Source organism: Takifugu rubripes, chromosome 21 (genome assembly GCF_901000725.2).
Source record: "Takifugu rubripes chromosome 21, fTakRub1.2, whole genome shotgun sequence".
NCBI lineage: Eukaryota > Metazoa > Chordata > Actinopteri > Tetraodontiformes > Tetraodontidae > Takifugu > Takifugu rubripes.
Window position 1 is genome coordinate 10,960,931 of NC_042305.1, and position 22,144 is coordinate 10,983,074.

At 47.3% G+C, this 22,144-nt stretch overlaps 2 protein-coding genes across 3 annotated transcripts; one reads left to right on the plus strand and one right to left on the minus strand.

Moving 5' to 3' along the window:
* Positions 1–654: 654 nt before the first annotated feature.
* Positions 655–6,736, minus strand: rnf180a (ring finger protein 180a). Of its 2 annotated transcripts, XM_029830278.1 has the most exons (5): positions 5,603–6,736; positions 2,001–2,247; positions 1,266–1,391; positions 977–1,095; positions 655–886 (listed from the first exon to the last, which is right to left on the minus strand). In XM_029830278.1, exons 1-5 carry the CDS (start codon positions 6,566–6,568, stop codon positions 854–856), a joined length of 1,491 nt encoding a protein of 496 aa, XP_029686138.1. In that variant the 5' UTR covers positions 6,569–6,736; the 3' UTR covers positions 655–853. The 2 variants fall into 2 exon arrangements, with proteins under 2 accessions (XP_029686138.1, XP_029686137.1); XM_029830277.1 differs by having other exon boundaries at positions 655–1,095.
* A 1,636-nt stretch (positions 6,737–8,372) lies between these two features.
* Positions 8,373–10,500, plus strand: htr1aa (5-hydroxytryptamine (serotonin) receptor 1A a). Its single transcript, XM_011620867.2, has one exon. It carries the CDS (start codon positions 8,819–8,821, stop codon positions 10,163–10,165), a length of 1,347 nt encoding a protein of 448 aa, XP_011619169.2. The 5' UTR covers positions 8,373–8,818; the 3' UTR covers positions 10,166–10,500.
* The last annotated feature ends 11,644 nt before the right edge of the window (positions 10,501–22,144 follow it).

Sequence of the window (22,144 nt, forward strand, 5' to 3'; positions counted from 1 at the left end):
CGGGAAAAGAAGAGCAGTTGCGGCTCCAGGCTTGACGTGGCTGCTCTATGAAAAGGCGCGACCCCCCCCACACACACACACACACGAGAAAGTATCATTCAATAAACCCGAGTTTATGCGTGCCAACACAGTTAACTGAGCCAAAATGAAAGTGTTCCCTTTCTTCATCTGTCCAGGCTGAAAACTGGAGCATGAGTAACATCCAAGTTTGTGATGAGCAACAGCAGCAACCCAGAAAACAAATGGCTGCTTTTGTCTCTTTGCCTGCGTTTCCAGTGAAAGTGTGTCAGTAATCATTTACCCCGACCACAGAGGTCAACGTTCCGGCTCATCCAAAAAGAAGCATTTGCACAATAGTCAACTGATTAGATACTGTGTGCAATAGTGACATTTGTCGGCAATTTCAAAGCTGGGCTACGTTGTGAAAACAATTGTCTTTTAATATTGGTTTGCAGGTAAGTGTGAACGTGATTAATCTTTGTGAGAGGCTGAGTAAATGTTTCTGTCATTGTTGTAAAGTTATTGTTGTAATATCTAATATAAAATTGTATATTGTCTATTGTCTGCAGAATTTAATAAGTGGAACATTTCACCCCAAATGGGAAACGCTGCCGTTAACTTCCAAATGGGGCAGTGATGGAAAAATCAAACTAATACCAATAATAAATACAGGGCGTTTATTTAAAACCTCACAGGAGCTGCTTTAATATCATTGATGTTTGGATGGTAGAGGAGTTGTGAACCCTCCGTTGAATCTGTGGGTTTAAACCCATCATTATTTACACTGAGACGGTAAACAGGCAGCCTGGAAGGCTGTCCCGCGCTGCCTGTCTCTCTGTCTCAGGACGCTGGATTAGCTTCTCCTGCGTTCCTTCTGTGCTGTCCGCTGTCAAAAAGAAGGAAAGAAGAGGTAACAGAGGAAGCAGAAGACGAAGAAGCCGACCACCCAGTTGACCGAGTAGATGTAAATGATGACCATGTCCATGTCCAAGCGCCAGCCTCGAGCATCACCCCGGAAGTCCAGGCTGTCCAGCTGGTAGCCTCCACCGCGGGGGAGCTGACGTCTGGCCACGGCGGCAGGCTGTCTCTGAAAGCCTAGGAGACAAACGAAGAGGCTCGTTAGGTCATTAAAAAGGAAAGAAAGACCTACAAATGCTGCTGCAACTGAGGAGAAACAATCGCAAAGAATTCTGACAGGTTTGAGTAGAACCTCGTTAGTGGTCGTTCTGGAGCGGAATTTCCTTGGACACACTTTTCAAACTTGCCTCCAAAGATGTGGAAGAGCTTCCGGCAGCTCGGGAGGGGCCACTTGGCGCAGCTGGCCTTCTGGAAGTTCTGCTTCCGAGAGAGGTATTCCTTCGGGAAGAACGTCCTTGCCGTTTGGTTCAGCTCTGTCACAAAGGCAGGAGGACGGACTCAGTATTATCACGGACGAGCATCTGATTCAGACCGTGTCTCGATTGTTCAACACAATCAAACAGACTGTTGGATTTCTTCAAACATGATGGCGGACGCAGCGGCGTCAGACCCTCGCTGCTCTCTCTCTCTCTGAGCGACCTTGCCTTCATTAATCAGGACAGGACACTAAAACGTCACCGCGGAACAGCGCTGACTCCAAACCGAAACCTTAACTGGATTTTGATTAATCAATGGAGCTGTTCCCTCACAGCTTCCACCCGAAAAGGTGAAGTGAAGGAATTCCACATGTGCTTTGGATGCATCCCCCTGCCCCCCCCCCCCCCCCCCCCCCCTCCCCCGCATGGGTGACACATCTGCTTGGAAACTGAACCAAAGGCCTGCTCTGCTCCCATGAGGGACATCTACAGCTGCGTCCGCCGAACAATCTGCTGAAACGCCAAACATGCGACATGGTGTTTGCACACATTTGCTGCTACCGAATAAGGTCAAGAACAACCCCCCCCTCCATTATCTGATAATGTGGACGGGGTAGTGCAGATGAGGAGAGAGCTGCAGGAAGTCCCCCGTGCCCGTTAGCTCACCCTTCTGGAAGAAGACGTGTGTGATGACCGTCCTGCAGAGGGGGCAGGGAGTGTTGGCGGGGCTGTTCCTCGCCAGCGTCCTCAGACAGGGTTCACAGAAGATGTGGTTGCAGGGGTGACACATGTAAGGACTGAAGTAGACGTCCAAGCACACCGCGCAGATGTAACCTTCTCGCTCCCCCGCGCCCTCCTCCTCCTCACTGCTGCTGCTGCCGCTGCTGCTGCCGGATGCGTTCCCTGTGGAACTCTGGTAAATGAGGGAGACACTCGTAAGGAACGAGGGATCAAATGGCCCGTGTAAGAGTGACAGGTTGATATAACACCCATTTAGATCCTCGTAGCTCACTAAAAACTTCATAAGAATGCAGCAGCAGAGGGGAGCGCTGACAGCTGCCTTTTAAATTTTAACCTCATATTAGCTTTTAAAAATAAACTGAGTGTATAAATTAATGACTGTTTCATTAAAATCAGTTGGTTCTAGGTTTAGGATAGTGAGAATTAGCTTCAACATTATTGTGAGTAAATAAAGACAGGTAAGGTGCCAAAGGAAAGGTCTCTTTTCTGCCTGAGGGTCTCATAATCAGATGTGTCTCTCTTTAACTCAGCAACCATTTGGGGACAGTTTGAGAATGTTTGCTTCACTTTTCCTTGAGGATTTTCTGGAGCTGGAAGATTTTTTTTTAAGGCTTATTCGCCACTGAGAGATGAGCCGTTTTTTGATGTTTTAACTCAGATCTTTTTAGAGGTGTTCAGTTAACTTGTGCCCAATAATAAGAGGTGACTTCCGTCCTAAGGGGGCCCGGATCTGCACTTTCTGCCTTGTTTATCAGATTAGCTCTACATTGCACCATCTAAAAGAAGATGGAACGGATTTGTTCCAACTTTGATAAATCCTCTGCCCGCTGCCATATGAGACAAAACCACGTCTTTCTCTGAAGGATTCAAATCTTCTTTCCCAACATGTCAGTGCACAAACCGGGTGAAAAAGTCTTTACTGGCGTTCCTCCTGAGACTGCCTTAAAGGCAGAACTCATTTCTTTAAGGCGCCCTGTTGCAAATGGCTTTGACAGCCACCTGAACAGCCTAATGTGTGTGAAGAGACGAGGGTGTGAGGTGTGAGCTCACGGGAGATGTGCGACCTATATTTTAATGTGTGCAATGCACTGACATCTTTAGAGATAGGCTTCCCTTGTCCTCCAAGAATCTTGTTGCCATAGGACACATTTTTGTACACTAAAGCAAAAAGCCAATGGTTTGTAGATGATGCTTGACCTTGTATATTTTTAAATCCCTCATTTTCTCTGATAACACAATATTTCTGCTGTCTCAAAAGCTCAAACCTCTCATCTCCTCAACAGTCTGATTTTCCCTCCTCCCAGGTGCATCTCTGGCTAAACCCACACTCTGCTTCCTGTTTTGTCGTGTCCTGACACGGCCCACATGAGACGACAAACTAAAACTCATTTTCAAGACGATATCCAAGAGCCCTCAAGTCCTCCTTTTCCTCCTCAGACGCGTGTGCGTCGACCTCTAAGGACTCAAGTCTGGAGTTCTAGACTTGGAACAAAAATAAATAAATAAAAAGCTGAGGCGCGCTTCCTGAGTAATTACCATTTTCTCACCTAGGGGGAGCTCTGGGGACTCCTCCGTTGCACCGCCGCTGCCTCCCAAGATGTATCATTAACACAAAAGTTGGAACACAGTGCACATCTGCTAAGCAATCATGGGCACCGAGCTAGGTCCCCTGACAGAGCCAGACTGCAGCTCTGTTCTGGTACCAAAGTGCAAGTGCATCTACTCCTGATCCCATAAAAATGAGACTTCAATTAAACCTTTTTAACCAAATATCAAGCAAATGTCTCTTCGCTATCTCGATAGTCGATGACAAAATTAAATCCACGCCAAACAGAGCTGAAAAAGGCATTTTGTGTTTCTTAGGAAGCGCAGAAGAGCAACAAAACACTGTTTTTGTGCTGCAATCCAACCATCCAGTAAAGAAAACAATAGTGCTGTGATTGCCTGTGTCCAATCATTCCCTTTAAGAAGGATCGTAAAAATAACACTGATAATAATTCTGCCCTTTCGCCTGCTGTGCACTCACTGCAACCGCAGATTGTTTAGAAGGGATTAGAGCAAAATGAAGGTCGAAAATTCAGCCAGGAAGTTAAAATCTAACATCGACACGAATGACTGTGCTTTATACCGTCTGCTAGAAACGTTGTGGCCACAAACAAAAAAACAGCTCCTGACAGAGTTTAATCACAAAAGTGCAAAGTCAGACTGAGTTGAGATGAGAACCTGCATTCTCAATGATAAACAGAACTAATGAGGACTGAAGGCAAAAGTTGCCCAAACGTGCTTATTCACCTCTTCTGTCAGAGTTAGGCTTGGATATCAATACATCTCCCATAAATGTGCATCCTCATCCTCACCCTCACCCTCACCCTCATCCTCATCCTCATCCTCATCCTCGCCCTCATCCTCATCCTCGCCCTCATCCTCATCCTCGCCCTCAACCTCGCCCTCATCCTCATCCTCACCCTCACCCTCATCCTCATCCTCATCCTCATCCTCATCCTCATCCTCATCCTCACCCTCACCCTCACCCTCACCCTCACCCTCACCCTCACCCTCACCCTCACCCTCATCCTCACCCTCACCCTCACCCTCACCCTCACCCTCACCCTCATCCTCATCCTCACCCTCACCCTCATCCTCATCCTCATCCTCATCCTCATCCTCATCCTCATCCTCGCCCTTGTTCACAGTCAGAAATGCTAAGAGGTTTGGACGTTGACGACTTTTTGCAGGACAGCTTTTGCTGATCTTGCAGCGTTCTCATCTCCCAGCCTTGGAGCACGCTCACACAACCCTGGCAGGCTAATTTAGACATGCAAATCACAACTCAACTGCTTCGATGTGGGATTTGAGGTCAGGCTGATGACGTCACCTTTATCTTTAAATATAAATTCAAAATTTTTCTGGTGCTCAAAAATCTTTTCTAGTCAAGAGTAAAAACCGGGAGCCTAAAAGACTAAATTAAAAGAGAGCCCTAACTGGTCACCATGGTACAACAAGACGATTCAGTTTCATCACATTTGTTGCCACAAACATAATCCAGGATGCTTCTGTTCAACCTGTCGGAGCCGGAGCGTGCGTCACACTTTAACAAGCAATTTCAAAGCCGAGGCCCCGAAGATACAAACAACGGTAAATATCCAGCAGGCGAATGGGGATATCGATTGTTTCACAGCAGCTATCGTTGTTGAGCAGTTTCAGAATCAGTATGATAAAACAGCCAATGATATCAGGAAAGAAAAACCAAATCTGGGCTTTGGTCTTGTTGGTTTTAAAGTTCTCTCCAGCCGAGCCTCATCGTGCCGCTAATTCACATGTTACCCTACTTGAAACCACACAGACGGTGGCTGTTGAGATTAGCCGGGGGGTTTAATAGTGTTGATGAAAACAGCACTATTAGATAAAGTCACCTGGAAAGCCCCTAGTGGCAGGCACAGGAAGTGCAGGTGCTCTTTGCTGCCCACATAAATCCTTAGCATCATTAGCCTCAGTCAGAAAAGAGTGACGACATATGCGTGATTAACCTGCTGACTCTCCTGCAGTTGACCTTGTCTCCACACCTCCCTCCTCCTCTGCCTCCTCCTCAGATACTTCACCCTCTTCTTCTCCCGTTTACTCATCCTCCTCTCTGCTGCGGGAGCATGTGGCCTCACAGCCACCGAAGTCACGCCTTGGCTCGTCACCTCCATCACACCTCCGCCTCCCCCGTCACCATCTTCTCCCTCCTCCTCCTCCTCCTCCTGCTCCCCTTCCTCTTCACCTTGCTCGGAGCCGCTGACAGATGGAATGGGGGTCCGCGTGTGCTGGTTTTGGGACGATGTGCCAGCTCCTGCCCCTGTTCTCACCACCACCCAGAATGGATCTGGCTCCCGGCTTGAAGTGCAGGGGTAATGGTGCGGCTCCTCAGCCGATGTCCGGGATGACAGAGATGCAGATCTAGTCTGGATGGAAGGATGAAGAGGAGCAGAGCACATGGCGCCCGCTGGTGACCGAGGAGACGGGGCATTTAAACAGACGGTTGAGGTGATAGTGTCACTTTTTCCCATCTGGAAGCTGGATCCTTCAGCAGCTTCTGAAACCTCATTTGACAGGACGTCAGAGTTGCTGCCAGACAAAGTTTCAATAACTTCTCGTCCCTGCCTGAACGGGGAACTTTCAGCATGCGCCTCGGTCCTTTCAGTCCATCTCTGTAGCCCTCTTCTTCTCTCATTGTCCACTACGTGTTCAGCCAGTTCCCTCTCTTGGATTCCCTCTCTCCATCTTCCTTGGTGGGTCTTCCTGTGGGCCTTCCGTCCTGGCAGTGGAGGCCTCGCCAGCTGCTCCAGGCCACCAGACCTTCCCTCTCCTGCCGGGCCTGCGTCCCCTAGCCTTTGTCTTCCTGCTCTGCATGTGATATTGATATTGTTGAGCTCCTCACCGGTGTCCTCGCAAACATGATCTCCAGCCCTGCTTGAACCTGGAACACCAGAAGCTCCCACGCAGGAGCTCATGACCACGTTTTGAGTCAGTCAGCAGCAGAATCCATCAGACGCTTCTCAGCAGCTAACCTGGTCTTTCCTGTCGCCTTCATCAAGGATTCCTCTCTAACAGCCGCTTCTTCTGGTGGAAGCTTTTTCTAAGACAGAGGGGACGGTTCCAGCGTAGAGGAGGTAAGCGCTCTGCCCTCTGGCTTGTCCTGTCCTGCCCCCATTATCCCTCTAGGACATTCCACCCTGTCAAACAAACACAAAGTCCCCGTGCTGAGCCCTGTTACAACACATTCGCTGTCCGCGGCCTCCCCATTGTCACTGTGACCTATAGAACACGCAGAGCGCTGCAGCCAATGAATACAGAAACATAAGGTGAAAAATCCAGAGCCCGGGTTTTATCCATCTCACCACAGCATTGTTAGGCTTTTAGAAATAGTCGTTTAAAAGCAGAGCATGTAGGAATGGGCGTGTGATCTCAGTCTTCTCAGAAAAATGTCATCTCGTGGTGATGATACATGGTCATTTTGCAGAATGTTGGTACTCGACTGCAGATGTGCTAATATTCCACTCAGTTATCTGCACTCCTTTCCGATAATCACATGCTCAATTTCCCCTGCTGAATATTGTAATTAATCAGCCTTAAACAACTTTATTCCTGTGTTTATGAGATGGCAAAGTGATGAGAGAGAAAACCGAGGAGGTAAATTAATTTCAAATGTATTGTGGGACTATCATTCTGCTTTGTTGTTGAATAAATTATGAGCACTTGTTATTTCCACCTGCTTAAAGAGTTGGGAAAGGTTTGGGAATTCCTGTCAAACAGCTACGGTGTTAATATTTAATAGCTCGAAGAAATATGTATTCTCCAGGAAATGAGTCCCACCGTAATTCAACCCCAGAGATGGGTTACACACTAATGTAAGAGAGCGGCGAGGTTTCCAGTTCATAAATATAAATAAGTTTCTTTTTTTCCAGCACCAAGTAGAATCAGGGGCTAACTCGTGGAGGAGGAAATAGGACATAACACGCTTCTAGACCTGCATTACTAGATACAGTACATATGATGAAATTAAATATGTTGTGACTTTGATAGGGTGATAGCAAGGTACATCATTTTAAATGATGTTTTCAGGTTTTTTCCCCACCAAGCATTATTTTGTGTGGGAAAAAAATCTATGCTGAACAACATGCCGTCTGTCTTCAACAGACTTTTTTTCCTCTTTTTTCCACTACTTTCCACTTTTGATCATATTAATGAAGAGCTTAAGAAGTGTTTTCAATCACCATTTGATTTGGATGCAAACTACCCCCCAGGCTCTAATCTATTTTGATTTGCAAAACAAAACAAACCCTGGATCACACCCCGCCACACAGCAAGGGAGTGTTTGTGTCCCACACCAGCTGCTGTTATTGCGGGCTGATTCTCTGCTGCTCACCTCTGACATCATTAGTTGGCTAAAGTATCTATTGTGTTTCAGGGCACAATGTGTGTGTCATTCTGTCTCACGCACGCGTTTCCGCGGCTCGACCCATCATCTGCTGCAGTACTCTGCACGGACTGTAGATGGCAGCAGTTCTCCTCTGTGGCCGCTCCTTGCTCATGGTGCGCGTGGGGCTGAACCGCCCGCTCTCCGCGCATTTTTACTTTGTGCACGGAAAGCATGTTTAAGTCCGAAGAGGCAGATTAAATGAACCTTTTACATTTTCAATTTAATTATGTTTTCCAAAATATAATTTAAATGAATTCCCCAAGATCAAAGTAGGTCATTTTTATGAATTGAAATGGTAAAGTTTGCCGAAAATCTCAGCGGATACATACCCAACTAAGAGACTAAAATAAATCCCGAGTTTTCTCAAAAAATATATACCGACTCCACACAGTATAGCAGTTGCAAAGGAGGGAAAAAATGAAGGAGAGCTGTGCGCTCTTGGCAGCTTCCCTCAGACAGAGCGGAGCACCCAGCGGAGCCAAGGCACAAAACTCCGGGGCGACGTCCACATGGTCTGACGCACCCGAAACTGCTGGTATAAATGAAATCACGGCGTCACCAGCTCAGCTCACTCGCAGCACCATCGTGCGCACTCGGGCGTCTACACACAAGGGCCCCTCCTATCTTCCCCTCTCTCTCGCTCCAAACACACACACACACACACATACACGCGCGCCCGCGCGCACACACACGCCTGCGTCATGCGTCCTGAGAGCGACGGAAAGAACGTGGCAACACCGATGGAACCCAGTAAAACGCTCACGAGTGGCTGATGGACTGAATGTGTGCCGCGCATCCGTCCGGCTGCGTGTCTCCAACTGCCTGTGGAAAGTTGCGCTCTGAGTGTGGTTGCATAATGGATTTGAGAGCAACAAGCAGCAACGACAGCAATGCAACTAGCGGCTACTCTGACACGGCAGCTGTCGACTGGGACGAAGGAGAGAATGCCACGGGGTCTGGGTCCCTGCCAGACCCGGAGCTGAGTTACCAGATTATCACCTCTCTCTTCCTGGGGGCCCTCATCCTCTGCTCAATATTTGGCAATTCGTGCGTCGTGGCAGCCATCGCCCTGGAGAGATCACTCCAGAACGTGGCGAACTATCTGATTGGATCTCTGGCTGTGACAGATCTCATGGTGTCGGTGCTGGTTCTGCCCATGGCGGCTCTCTACCAGGTGCTGAACAAGTGGACACTGGGGCAAGACATCTGTGATTTATTCATCGCCTTGGATGTACTGTGTTGCACTTCATCCATCCTTCATCTGTGCGCAATCGCTCTGGACAGGTACTGGGCCATAACGGACCCAATTGACTATGTAAATAAACGAACACCGAGACGCGCCGCGGTCTTAATTAGCGTGACATGGCTTATTGGGTTCTCCATCTCTATTCCGCCTATGTTAGGATGGAGGAGCGCGGAAGACAGGGCGAATCCCGACGCGTGCATCATCAGCCAGGATCCGGGCTACACCATCTACTCCACTTTCGGGGCTTTTTATATACCGCTTATTCTCATGTTGGTCCTGTACGGGCGAATATTCAAGGCCGCGCGGTTCCGGATTCGGAAGACGGTGAAGAAAACAGAGAAAGCGAAAGCGTCGGACATGTGCCTGACTTTATCTCCGGCCGTCTTCCACAAGAGAGCCAACGGGGACGCCGTGAGCGCGGAGTGGAAACGCGGCTATAAGTTCAAACCCAGCTCGCCGTGCGCCAACGGCGCGGTGAGGCACGGAGAGGAGATGGAGTCGCTGGAGATCATCGAAGTTAACAGCAACTCCAAGACGCACCTCCCCCTGCCCAACACCCCCCAGTCCTCGTCGCACGAGAACATAAACGAGAAGACCACTGGGACGAGGAGGAAGATCGCGTTGGCCAGAGAGCGCAAAACAGTGAAAACGCTCGGCATCATCATGGGGACGTTCATCTTCTGCTGGCTGCCCTTTTTCATCGTCGCGCTGGTTCTGCCTTTTTGCGCAGAGAACTGCTACATGCCGGAGTGGCTGGGCGCAGTCATCAACTGGCTGGGCTACTCCAACTCTCTCCTCAACCCCATCATATACGCCTACTTCAACAAAGACTTCCAAAGTGCTTTCAAGAAGATCCTGAGATGCAAATTCCACAGACACTGACCGCACACACAGGAAACAGTCATAATGTTAAGCAGCGTCATAATTCTGATAACAGAAGTGCGCAGATCATTCAGGGACAGCTCTTTTCTCTGGGTTGGCGGACCGGTGACAGCAGAGGCGACGCGAACTCTCTCGGTGTACAAGCTCATGTTTATTCCGTGTTGTAGCTCCAGTTTAAAGCTTATGTGCGTCAACAGCCATCGCTGTATTCCAATGCAAGACGTGACCTGTGCCGATTCCATCATGCCTTCTTAATCACGACACGGGCGGGGGTTCCCTCTCAACTCACGAGCTTTGTAGCGTCAAAACAATAAAGGAACAATCAATAACATCATTAAGAATTATGACTCCAATCTTTTTTTTTTGTAAAAAAAAAAGAGGATTAGAAGTTAATGAGGCGGGACGAGATGACGAATCACGCTCTCACTCGCATTTGTCTGCTAATGCATCTTCATGTGGATCAAAAGCGATGAATAATTTACTGTGCTGCTGAGCAAAGAGTACTGAGCATTTTCTCCAAAAGGCCAAGCAGATGACGGGCAAGTGTGTGTGCGCGCATGTGTGTGATAACGTGTTTCCAGTTTATGGTGTGTATTAGAGCAAATGAGTATCAAATGAAACCGCTGTCCATCCATCACATCCGCCCCGAACGCCAACAGCAAGAGGATATTGGCAATTTATCTGCAAAAGTGAGAGCCGCTGTTAGAATTCAGGCTGCCTTTCTTCCCATTTCGCCCAGATTTGCCATCTTTCTACCCTGCCGGCGTGTCCCCTGTGTGTGGGAGAAACACAGAAACAACAACAGGTCCGGAGCCGCCGAGCGCCCGGGAGAGGAATCAAGAAAAGCATAATGAGTTTTTCCTGTTGAGGGTTGGGCAGAGATTTAAGGCGGGCCGTCATAGTGGCATAAATAAATCAGGGGGTGAGTGTGGTGGCCTCCAAACGCCGCTCAGGCCGCCGCTGGATATGCGCTCCGCATCAGAGAGAGGAATCGCAGCAAATTTCATCACTGCGTAACTGCTCCCGTCCATCACGGCACAAATCCATTTACCGTCGGGATAACGAAGACGTGAGAGGAGCGCCGAGAAAAAGGGGTGTGAGAGTGGAGTCCCGGCACCTGAGGCGTTCTGGATCGGTGAGAGAGACGCCCGGGATGTTTAATAAAGACCTGTTGCGTGTAAAAAGTTTCTATAATACAGTGTAAATACACCCTCCCCCTAAAAACATGAGCAAACCTATATTGACTAAAATAATTGAACCCTTTTTAAAAATCTCCTCCTGATGACTTATCCTATTGGCCTCAGGTCTCAGTTGTTCCTCAGCAGGGAGGTGGGGGAATGCTAGTGCTATTTGAGGAATCAGTTAAACCTTACCTCATTTTTTATTTTCATAAATGCAGGGATGCTTTAAAGTCGCCGGGGATTATGTGCCCACTTGAAATCTTCCATCATTTTTGACACAATCAGGTGGAACTTCTTCTCATGTGGCAATAAAGGAAACCCAGGTTACAAAACCCTGAAGCGGCAGTTTGTGTCACACTTTCAGGCTTCTGATGCTTAATAAATCCTTCAGGAAAGGTTAAAAAAAAGTTTTAAATGTGTGTGTGTGTGGTGGAGGGGGCTCTCCTGTCTCTATCTGATCAGGCCGATCTCGGTGGCGCGTCGGTGCAACATCAGTGCCCTCCAAACACTTCTGGCAAAATGAATCTCACACCTGTGACCCGCCTGGCGCTGGCTTAATGACGGACTCCTACAGAGGACGGCTGAGCTCCCCAGCAGGTTACGGCTCTCGGATGTGATTCAGACCATTACCGTCATTACATTTCGGCTCTGATATATGGGATTACGCAGCTAGGCTCCTCTGAACTAGCTGGTGATATTTCAGGTTCAGATTGAAGGACTGCATGAATCCCGCCTGCCCGTCCTGGAATTCATGCAACATTTATTGTGGGAAGGTGTGAGAACATTAATGGCCACAGAGGAGAGGAGAGAGGAGGGGGATTACAGTAAACAGCACCGCTAACAGGGGGATTAGAGGATTTATTGTATGTGTTCCGCTGCCCTCTGGCCTTTAACTCTGGAAAAAATGCACCAGGTTTCAGCCTTAGTGGATGTACACATGAGTTTAGCCAGGAGGAACAGCAGAAAAGTTCCATTATTTTCATTTCCCACTTGACAGGGACAGCAGATGTTCAGGTCACGTGCAAGGAGTTTGCTCTGTCAGGAACTAGGAGGGAAACTTTAATGTTCGACGTTGATGTTTAGTGGAAAATGATCATAAACGATCCATTTAATTCATCCACAGACATGAATGTGCTCGATATAGCAGAGAAAGCAAATCATTCACCAGGGAGACGTTAAAAATGCACATAAAAGAGGATCAAAGACAGACACAGGCCGAGATACTTGTTGGTGAAGGAAAATCTGGAAAAAGGTGTAAAATAAGCATTCTGTGTGTGAGGGGAAGTGTTTTAACTGTTGTGTTGTTTTAGGTTGAACCCATTACCGACCTATTGCTCATTGATAGGTCGGATGTTATAAATGTCTTGTCTGCTGGTGGTGGCGGGATAAAGGACGGGAAAGTTCTGAAGATGGAGAGACTGTAAAACAGAAACGAGGAAGCAGCAAAGTTACCTAAATGCACTCGGGGGTGTTTTTGTTGTGTCAGATATTTCTCGTTCTGGTTTCTGAGACGATTTCATATAGTCCATCATGTCCTGGAGGCGCTCGCCGTCCTTTATAAAAGAGATGAGGGCAACAAAAAAGAAGCACAAAATCACAAACATCCTCCTGACGCGCAGAAACGAGGACACTTTCAGACACGGACGGTTTTTCCTCTCCTTACCGGAAACTAATGCGCCTGTTTTTGATGCTGATGGATGGAAGAAAGTACGTGCACAGATCATTTTAAACCCTCTGTCTCACACCCACACACACACACACATCGCCGTGATGGAGGGCGTGTATCAGGAGCACAAGGGCAACAGCAAACAGCCCTAATGTTAAAAGCAAACAATGTTCAGACGGATGAAGAGCAGCTTTCCGGCTCATGGCTGGTCTGGAATCAGTGGGGGGCATCAGAGACACTCCTTCAACCTGGGAGAGTCTCATCAGTCTGGCTTTTGTTGGTGAACCTGAGACTTTGACAGACTAAACATCTACATTAGCGTATACATTCCATCTCTTGGTGTAATGTACTCCCTAAACGTGCATGAACACCAAATGAAACAACATAGATTTGACCTATCGCCTTAAAATGAACCTGGTTAAAAAATAAAATGCTGTTTCATCTCCTGCCAACTGCAGGTTTTCACAGCCTCTCAGCACGTTCACGGTCACAGTATTAATATCTAACAGGCCCCTTTTCTGCCTCACGGACTACATTTGATTTATTTTAGTTATTTTATTCATTTGACATTTCCCACCGTGCCCTTACAAACTGTGTCCTCGCTTGCAGCAATTCTTGCTTCCAGCTGATGTTGTAACCTCTAAGGTGACACTAATAAGGCTCTAATGACGCATCTTTGACTGACTATAGTGATACTACTAATGATAATAATAATAATGAGAATTCGGAATTCTAATTAAGCCGCGGGATGGCTGCAAGCAAGTAAAGACAATAAAAAGCCAAAGAAGACATAAAACCCGAACGAAATGAAAATAACCGTCTGAAGGGGGCTGATTTAATGAGCCTCTCAGTGAAGGTGATTGTCAGGGTTGTTGCAGTTTATGAGACGACACCTGGAGATTTGCACTGGGGAGATGGTGGCCTGACTGACCTTTGGGGAGAGGCACATTTCACATGGCTGACTGTCTTAGCTAATACACTGACTCTTACTGCATGCATTGCAATGAAAAGTTAATAGCTTCATAAATCAATGCAGGAGTTGACTGCACATGAAAAGTGGGGGGGAGTCAATGCTCTCGGATGGGAACTTCTGTGCTCCCCAGACTTTTATTTGAGCACAATTTGATCCTGTTTTAAAGCAGTGCTTCTGGGGTTTGTCCTCAGGGCAACTGTGCGGATTATTTGGGGTCCACTTGTGCCTGTGCTCAGCAGGTCTTCTGCACAAGTCGTATGTAGGGAGGAGTTTACTGCGGTTTTATCGCCTCCTTGCTATGAAGTCAACAAACAAGCCCTCCGTCTCTTGACATTCTCCAGCTTTGACGACAAATTTGTGCCAAACTGGTGAGCTAGCATCCGGCTGTAGAATCGATTCCTCCACATCTGCTGTAACAGCATGCTAGCATGAATCAGCTCCGTTTATTTCACACGCATGACTATTGCTGTACGCCCCAGAAAAGCACACAGTACTTCTTGTTTTTTTATATAACATATGGAGTGTGTGCTTTATCTCAGGACCACCAGAGTGCAGGATAAAGCTAACCTGGAGTCCCCCAGATGAGGAAGCTCCAGCTGTTTTCATCCATGTAAAGATTCTCAAGCGTGAAATTCAGTGGCTACAGCTCGTTCCTATTTCCAGCAAGCGGCTGACACATATACATATGCGTACATATATATACTGTATATAGATATATAGTTTTGCTCATATGTTTAAACTGTCATGGTGGACATGAGCATGAACCCTGAGGATGTTCACATGCCTATATGGAGTTGTCAGATGTGATCAAGCACTGTGCCGGCGTAAGAAACTGCTTAACACACCTCTGTGCTTGCGTCTGTGGTGTGTGTGTGTTTGTCTGCTCCTGAGCAGCAGCGGCGGAGCCAGTGGCGGCTGCGGTCCCCACGGCCACAGTCTGTCCATTAGTCCCTGTCAAAGCCCAGCTGCAGTGCCACAAATCTGAAGGATAAGTGCTCACTGACACTTCATCATTTGTAAACTCGGTCTCTAAAGAGACCAATGAAATACGCGCAGTGCTAACATCGGCCGGCGGGGCTTCTCTTTATGACCAAGTGTGACATTTGGCAGAGAATAGTACATGAGACTGCATGTGCAGAGCTCTGGGGTTAGTCATACATGTTTTTTTTTGTTGTTTTTTTTTAAAAACCCTTCATAACAGGGAAGAAAAAACTCAATTTAGGGCTATTTGTACAATGCAATAAAATCTTGCCCCCTTTGTTGACCTGAAGACATAAAGTTGTCTCTAATGCATTCGACCCGTCTTCTGTCAGGTAGAAAGTAATCTAGGAGACTGATCAATATCCATTTTTATGGTGGTTTTGAGCTCGCCCAAAACCACAGCGGGCTCTTTTCCAATGGACTCTCTCGCATTTAGAACACTAAAAGAGAGATTTTTGTGAGGACACCCTGAGTTTAAAGGTGGAAATCAAGTGGGCGATGAGGCAGACAGAGATGTCAGACGGATGGGGAGAAGCACTGGATCCTCGGGAAAGCCCACAAGGACAGCAGACATGGATCGCTTAGGAGAAGGGTTCAGAATTTGTTCCTCCCACTGGCAGAGCCACAGAGAATACAGATGGGAATTTTCCTCACAACTCCTAACAACTGGTGGGGCGGATGCAAATGAGTCGACTCTACGAGCCTTTGAAGTGGAGGAGGACAGTTGGCTTCTGCCTGAGTGCCACTTTTCTTCGCAATGCAGCATTTTTCATCGTCTAAAAGTCTAAACTGAGAGGCACATTTGCCAGAGTTAAATCCCCCGGAATGATCAGGCAAACATTTGGGAAAGTTAAAGGAGGTTGAAGAACTGGATCACTCCAGAGGTTCTTGATTGCTCAAAATGATGCATTTTGCCCCGAACCATCAGCCCCTGAGTGCCATAAAAGTGTCGTATATGCAGATGGATTGATACTGAGGTTTGGTAAGGTGTCATTTGGGAGCTAGAGAGCAACCTAGTGTTGAGCTGAGCCAAACGGTCGGTCTCACTTTAAAGAGCTGGAATTCCCATCGCAACCCTGAGCCCCTTTTCCCACCTTCGGACCATCCCTCTTTAGTGTGCAACTAGCACGCTCGTCCCTTTTCACCTCTCCATTCCCCTCAGGGAAGCCCCACACACCCACCGCCTGCTCCCATAGACTTTCCATTTAACATAAATAAGTCGGAGGGAAGCAGCACTGTTGCTCCGCGTGGCAGGAATCCTTGACCTTTCGATCTCGGTCCATCTTTTCTGGCAGACGCCTCCTTCTTTTGCATTGAGAGCATTCATGTGTCGCCGAAGAAGACGGATCCAGACATGCAGGCAGAGAAGTACAGCCATGTGCTGTCAGGCTGCTAACATGGTTAAATTCGTAGCTCATGTCAGGATTTTAATGTAAATGCAGCTATTAAATGTGTAAAAATGAACAAACACAGCATCCAGTATCGGCACGCTTATCCGAGCAGCTATTTATATTTTAATTTGATCATGTTAACAGTAGTTGATCTATAATCACTGAGCCGTAATCAGTGTGCAAAAGCATCAAATTCCATATACTCACAAACCCTGACTAGAGGCTAATACCATCATGCTAATAGTTAAACAGAAGTGACACCAGAAAACGCACAGAAAATGTGTATGTGTGCTTGGTTACGGGTTTGTGGTTTTCCAGCAGTAATCAAAATAGTGGGTTGAAATGGGGCATTTTGAGTGGATCCACACCTCACAGGAGAGAATGTTCCCCACTGAGAGGATGGGCCTCTTAAACAACTGCAGCTAAGCTATAGATGCCAAACAAAAGAAGGGCAGAAAAAAAGAAATGCACATAATTTATGTAGCACAGCCTACCCATAATGTACACCGACAGGAGTACATGCTCAGAAAACATCCCCAAAGTGTACCAAATTAAATTCTGCATGCCATTAGTGATGCTAATAGCCTCAAAACATTCCCTGTCCTCTTGAGATGTGCTGCTGAGACAGCAGTTAGCGCACGTGGACATGCACCAATCGGGAGTGATTTACATTTCCTGCTGTCAGCATGTCTGCAGCGCTGCAACAGCTCTGTCAAGTCTGCCACTCGCTCGCACGGATATATCAGGGCAAAAGGTCCCCTGACGTGTTTTATGATCTGGTTAAGTATGAAAGAAGTCCCGCAGTGGTCCGAAGCTGCTTCCCAATAACGCTGCCTCGAGCAGCCTGTTGTGCCCCCCCCCCCCCCCCCCCGTAGAGGAGCTTGTGTAATTTGCTGCATTTTTGATGCAAAAGGCCACGGGGAGGAGAGCAGCGGCGGATAAAAGGAACAAGAGGCGAGCTGCAGAGAAACTGTCAATTAACATAAAGACGTGTGGAGAACTGGGTCATGACCAGAGTTAATGAGAAACAGCGAACGCATCGCAGTTGGTTAACATGACAAGAAGAAAAGAACACGTCCTTGGCCAGGGCAGCAACGGGAAGGGGACGTCTCATTTCAGGCCAGAGCAGAATGGAAATTTGAGTCTGGGCTGATATGATGAGCGCAATAACCCCCGAAATTCAAAAGCCCCAGATCCTTTCACCTTCAGTCCCTTTTTTATACCCGCAGACGTATAGATCAGCGGAAGGAATGCGTTCAAAGTACGGAATACTGCACATTTACCCATCTTAGAGAGTGGAATAAATCAATCATACGAACATCTCCCTACGTTGTTACACTAGAGGCAGAGCTGGAAGGATTCAGGATTCGCTGTATGGAACTCCAGAAGGAGCATCCCTTTCTTTTTCTTAGGTTCTTGTTGGTTTAATAGTTACTATTCTATTTTGTTATAAATTAAGGAAAAAGCAACATTCCCACAAGAGCGAACCGTCCTTGAGCGTTCAGCTGGAGAAGGAGGGCGTTCGACAGATGAAGGGCAGCGGAGCAGGAGGTCCAGTCTTCCGTGGTGCTGAGTCTGGCCCTGGAGGAGGAGACGGACAGAGCTGAGGCCAGCTGGGGTGAACCGAGTGAGCGAGAGGGGTGAAGATAGGAAACCAGGAAAGGGAACAATCTCTTCACACACATTCCCAAAAAATGCATTTCTTTTTCCTGAAATGTGGCATCGCTGGCCTCAGAGCAGGTTTAGAAAATGAACCTAAAACAAAAGCTCTGATTTAAAGAGTCAGCTGTCGATCATAAACATACAGATGAGGATCGAAGAGGTTAAAATAAGTAACAGCCTTCCGAACTTTTATCGAGATGGGAATAAAAACAGCTGTTTTTGACAGTAAAGGAGCAAAGTAGCTGCTGTGACTTTAACCATCTGTGACGGTATAAAAACGGCCTCGGCAGCATCACTGTTTATTATTGTTGTCCCACACACAAGAGTCTGTAAACGGTTGGGCCTAAAAAAAACTAATAATGGGAAAATGATCCCCGGGCAGTTTGGGAGGCTGCTGTTTCCAAGAAGGCATTTACACAAAACTGAAGCATCAGGAACCGTCGGGTTTCAGTACTTTACTCAAGAACTTTGAGTCTAACTCGCTGTTTGAATTCTCCAGGTTCCTCCTTACCCTCTTCCTTCATGTCCATGTATTCCCTGTCTGGCGTCCTCAGTCACACTTCTTTCCTCCTTCCATTCTTTTCTGCCTGCTGTCATCCATATGCACTGTAGGAACACCAGAAATAAACTACCAGTAGACAATGATCAGGAATGTTGACAAAATTCATCATCTGCAGTTCCAATAAGTCTGAGCTAATAACAGACTGTAGCTGGTGCTTAATGCATAAACCGTTTCCACAGCCCTCACCAACACTGGGAGAATTGATTCCTCTATAAATCACGGTGCATTATTATGCTCGAGTGTATATAGAGATGCATTAAAGTTGCAGCAACAGCCGGTTAGAGTCGGAGCGTAGCTGGAAGCCTGTGCAGCCTCCGCCACTGTAATTGCATTTGGCAAAATCTGATGCTAACGACTGCAGGGCGCGAGCCGGGCAATTGCATTGCTGCACTGGACTGTGGAGAAGAATGAAATTGAATCTTGAAATTGTTGTAGCTCTGAGGTACGGTGGACTTTCAGGCCGTCCTCGAATCTTAGCCAGGCAAATGAGACGGGGGCGGATGATGCGGAGGGGTGGGTGGTCAGGCCTGGACGGGGTGGCGGCCCCCAGACAGTAGCTAATAGGGTTCTTCATATTAATGCCTCAGTCAGGTGAGAGTTGGTGCACAACGGCGTCCAGACTCAGGGACCACGCACTACAGACCGACCTTCTTATGTGACGCGTAGATATACCCTTGATATTCCCAGCACAGCCACAAAAGTTACATTAACAGCCTGAGGATGTGTCGGGGCGGGAGGGAGATGGCGCTTTGAATGTTCCGCCTGAGAAGCATGCGGGCGCATCGAAACCAGGGAGGCAGACACGACGTCGTGATCCCAAGGTCACCGATTCGCTCCTCAATCAAATGTCCCATCTTGTGCGAGAGGATATCTCCATTCCCCGGTGAAATTGAAGTTTGACCTTCAGCTGGAGTTTCGCAACACCGAGTTCTGTATCGCAGAGGTCGTTCTAAAAGACGCGCTTCCACGGGTCTTCCTGACCTCCACGTGTCGGGGTGACACGCTCCCTCCTGCCCGTCCTCCGGTCTGAAGTGGGCGACTTGATTCAAAAGTTGGAGAAACTCCCTCGAGGTGTTTCTGAGCACGTGTCTTTTTAAAAGACCCTATTTATATCTTTTTAAAAGACCCTATTTTTCTTAAATGAGCTTGACATCGCCACAGCTGGGGGCGGCACAAGCATGTCCGTGCGGCAAGATTGGCAGGAACGGCTCTCTCAGTAATCCCAGTGTGCATTGATTCCCACAGCGTTCATTTAGGCGGCATTTCTCCGTAAAGAGGGCTCTAATTTCCCCCTCCAAGCCTCACGTTCAGCTCTAGAATCTGCTCGATATCCATCCGCCTCCCCTGTTTGGAACGCTCCCCTGCTGCTGTGTCTGCCCGTCTCCGGAGCCCCAGGTGTGCAGCATCACGACTCAAAGGCTCACTTCTTCATCAGCTTACAGTGAACAGTTGTTTCCAGCATGGAACCAAAAACATCATCACCATGGAAACTCCTCCATCCCGGGAGTGCTGAGTGGCCTTTCCAGACTTCTGAAGGGAACAATTATCTGGTGACATCAAAGACAGGTGATGGCGTGAATAAAAAAAAAAATCAAAGGGAGAGAAGCGACCCAAAGGTGGCGTCACAGAGGTGGGAACACACACACACACGCACACACACACACACACACACACACACACACACACACACACACACACACACACACACACACACACTAAGACCAGCCTCAGAATGAACAAGAGTAAAACAACAGTTGAACAACAAGGTGACTAGGAAAGTTCCCGAGGTCATTTAAGTGTAAGAGACGGGCACTTTTTTTTCTTTTCCCCTGCTTGTAAAAGGAGGCAACGCTTTTCAATGTGGATCAGGTTTGAGAATATGAAGCTGACCTCAGGCCACGCCTGAACGTGATGCTGCTACCAGAATGTTGCCAAACAGATAGAAGAAAGATTTGAAAAGATAACCAGACGGGAGGGGGGCGCTCAGTAAGTGTGTCCCAGGAGGGAGGATGACCGTGCTGCCTCCTTATCTGGCCAGTATATATGATTGAAAAGAAGATCATAACAAACAAAGGATAGGAAGAGATTCTGTCTGGATTCGGATGATGTGATTTTCTTTTTCCCCCTTTTTTTAAAAACAAAAATCCCCAAAATGATCAGCATCAGCCGTCCAAACCTGCAGAACGCAGCGGAGCGTCGGGGCGGAAGAGCTCAAAATCAATGAAGAGCAAAAGATGAGACTGAAAAAAATGAATACTTCTTGCTGTTTTAGCGCTTAATGGGAAATGATCTGCCGTCCATACTGGCCTGTGTGGTGAGTTGAGCTAAGATCTGCTGGTCTGAATCAGCGATTGCAGCATTAACTCTCCGGTTCTCCAGGATTATTTCCACCCATGAAGCTGGAATAAAACAGGTTTCAGCTACTCTCCTGAAATGTTGGTGACCACGAGACTATATCGATCAATCTGTTCAAAGCTGACACATATATAATATTCCCAATGAAGAGCAGACGTGAAAAGAGATGACATCATGTGATTATATTGTTCATTGATCTATTGAATCTCTTTGTTTGGCCTACAACTTCATATTCTAACAGTTCTGAGCTTTGGAATTTCCATGTCGCTGCCAAACAAAGAGAACCAGATTTTCAGCATTTTCTCTTTTTCTCGTCCGAAACTGCTCCGTCTTTAATAACGTACACAGCGAATTAATCGATCGATACAGGCGAACATGCTCTTGCAACTGAAGGGAAAAGGTTTTATTCCTCCTCTTACGCAAATAAAACTATCACACAGGCCAAGTAAATAAAAGTTAAAAGAACATAAAACTAATAAAAAGGCGTCCAGGCGCCACTGTTACATGCAGGATAGTTTTACGTTATATAAACATTATAATGAGCTTCAATAAGTGAACCGCGAGGGCATTCGGGTGAGTCAATGTTGAATGTTTTTGACATTCATTTTAGCATTAGGAAATTGATTGCAGTGTTGCTCTCTTAAGAGCTGGGCTGGCATTTTCATACGGGAGCTGGAAACGCTCAGAAATAATTTATGGTCCATGGAGAAGCAATCTCATTATAACTAAGAGGTGTTGATCCTCCGCAAAGTTCAACAGGAAAAATGAATTGCAATCCAGTTCCCTGAAGAGTTTCCCCACAATCAGGATCCTTTTACAAAGCGAGTCAAGGGCAGGTGAAACCAATCGGCGATAACAGGACGGATGGCGGCGTGTTGGGATAAAGACTCGCAGGAAGACGGGCCTCTTGTTCCCGCTACCGCCCAAACCGCGCGGCGGCTAGCGCCATGGCCTCGCCACTGTTTCTGGAGGCTGTTAGTGGAGTTTGCACGTTCTCCGCGAGTTCTGTGCGTTTGGCGGTGGTGAAATGATGACTCTAAACTCTTCACGCCCAAAGAAAGAACCACATTCATCTCCACGACTGAGTCCTTTTCTGTCATTTCTTTTGTAGCTTTAGGCAAACGGCTCGCAGTTATTTTTCTCACCAGGTTATTTTTGATCCATTAGTCATAAAAGTATTCTTTTCTATTCTGCTACAGACCGCGATG

Excerpts from the sequence above, each read along its gene's own strand:
- rnf180a (XM_029830277.1), bottom strand. The coding sequence starts at position 6,568 with ATGAGCTCCTGCGTGGGAGCTTCTGGTGTTCCAGGTTCAAGCAGGGCT. Across the intron at positions 2,248-5,602 it reads AACTGCAGGAGAGTCAGCAG|AGTTCCACAGGGAACGCATC; the intron begins GTTAATCACGCA and ends CTCATTTACCAG. Across the intron at positions 1,392-2,000 it reads ACACGTCTTCTTCCAGAAGG|AGCTGAACCAAACGGCAAGG; the intron begins GTGAGCTAACGG and ends CCTTTGTGACAG.
- htr1aa (XM_011620867.2), top strand. The coding sequence starts at position 8,819 with ATGTGTGCCGCGCATCCGTCCGGCTGCGTGTCTCCAACTGCCTGTGGA.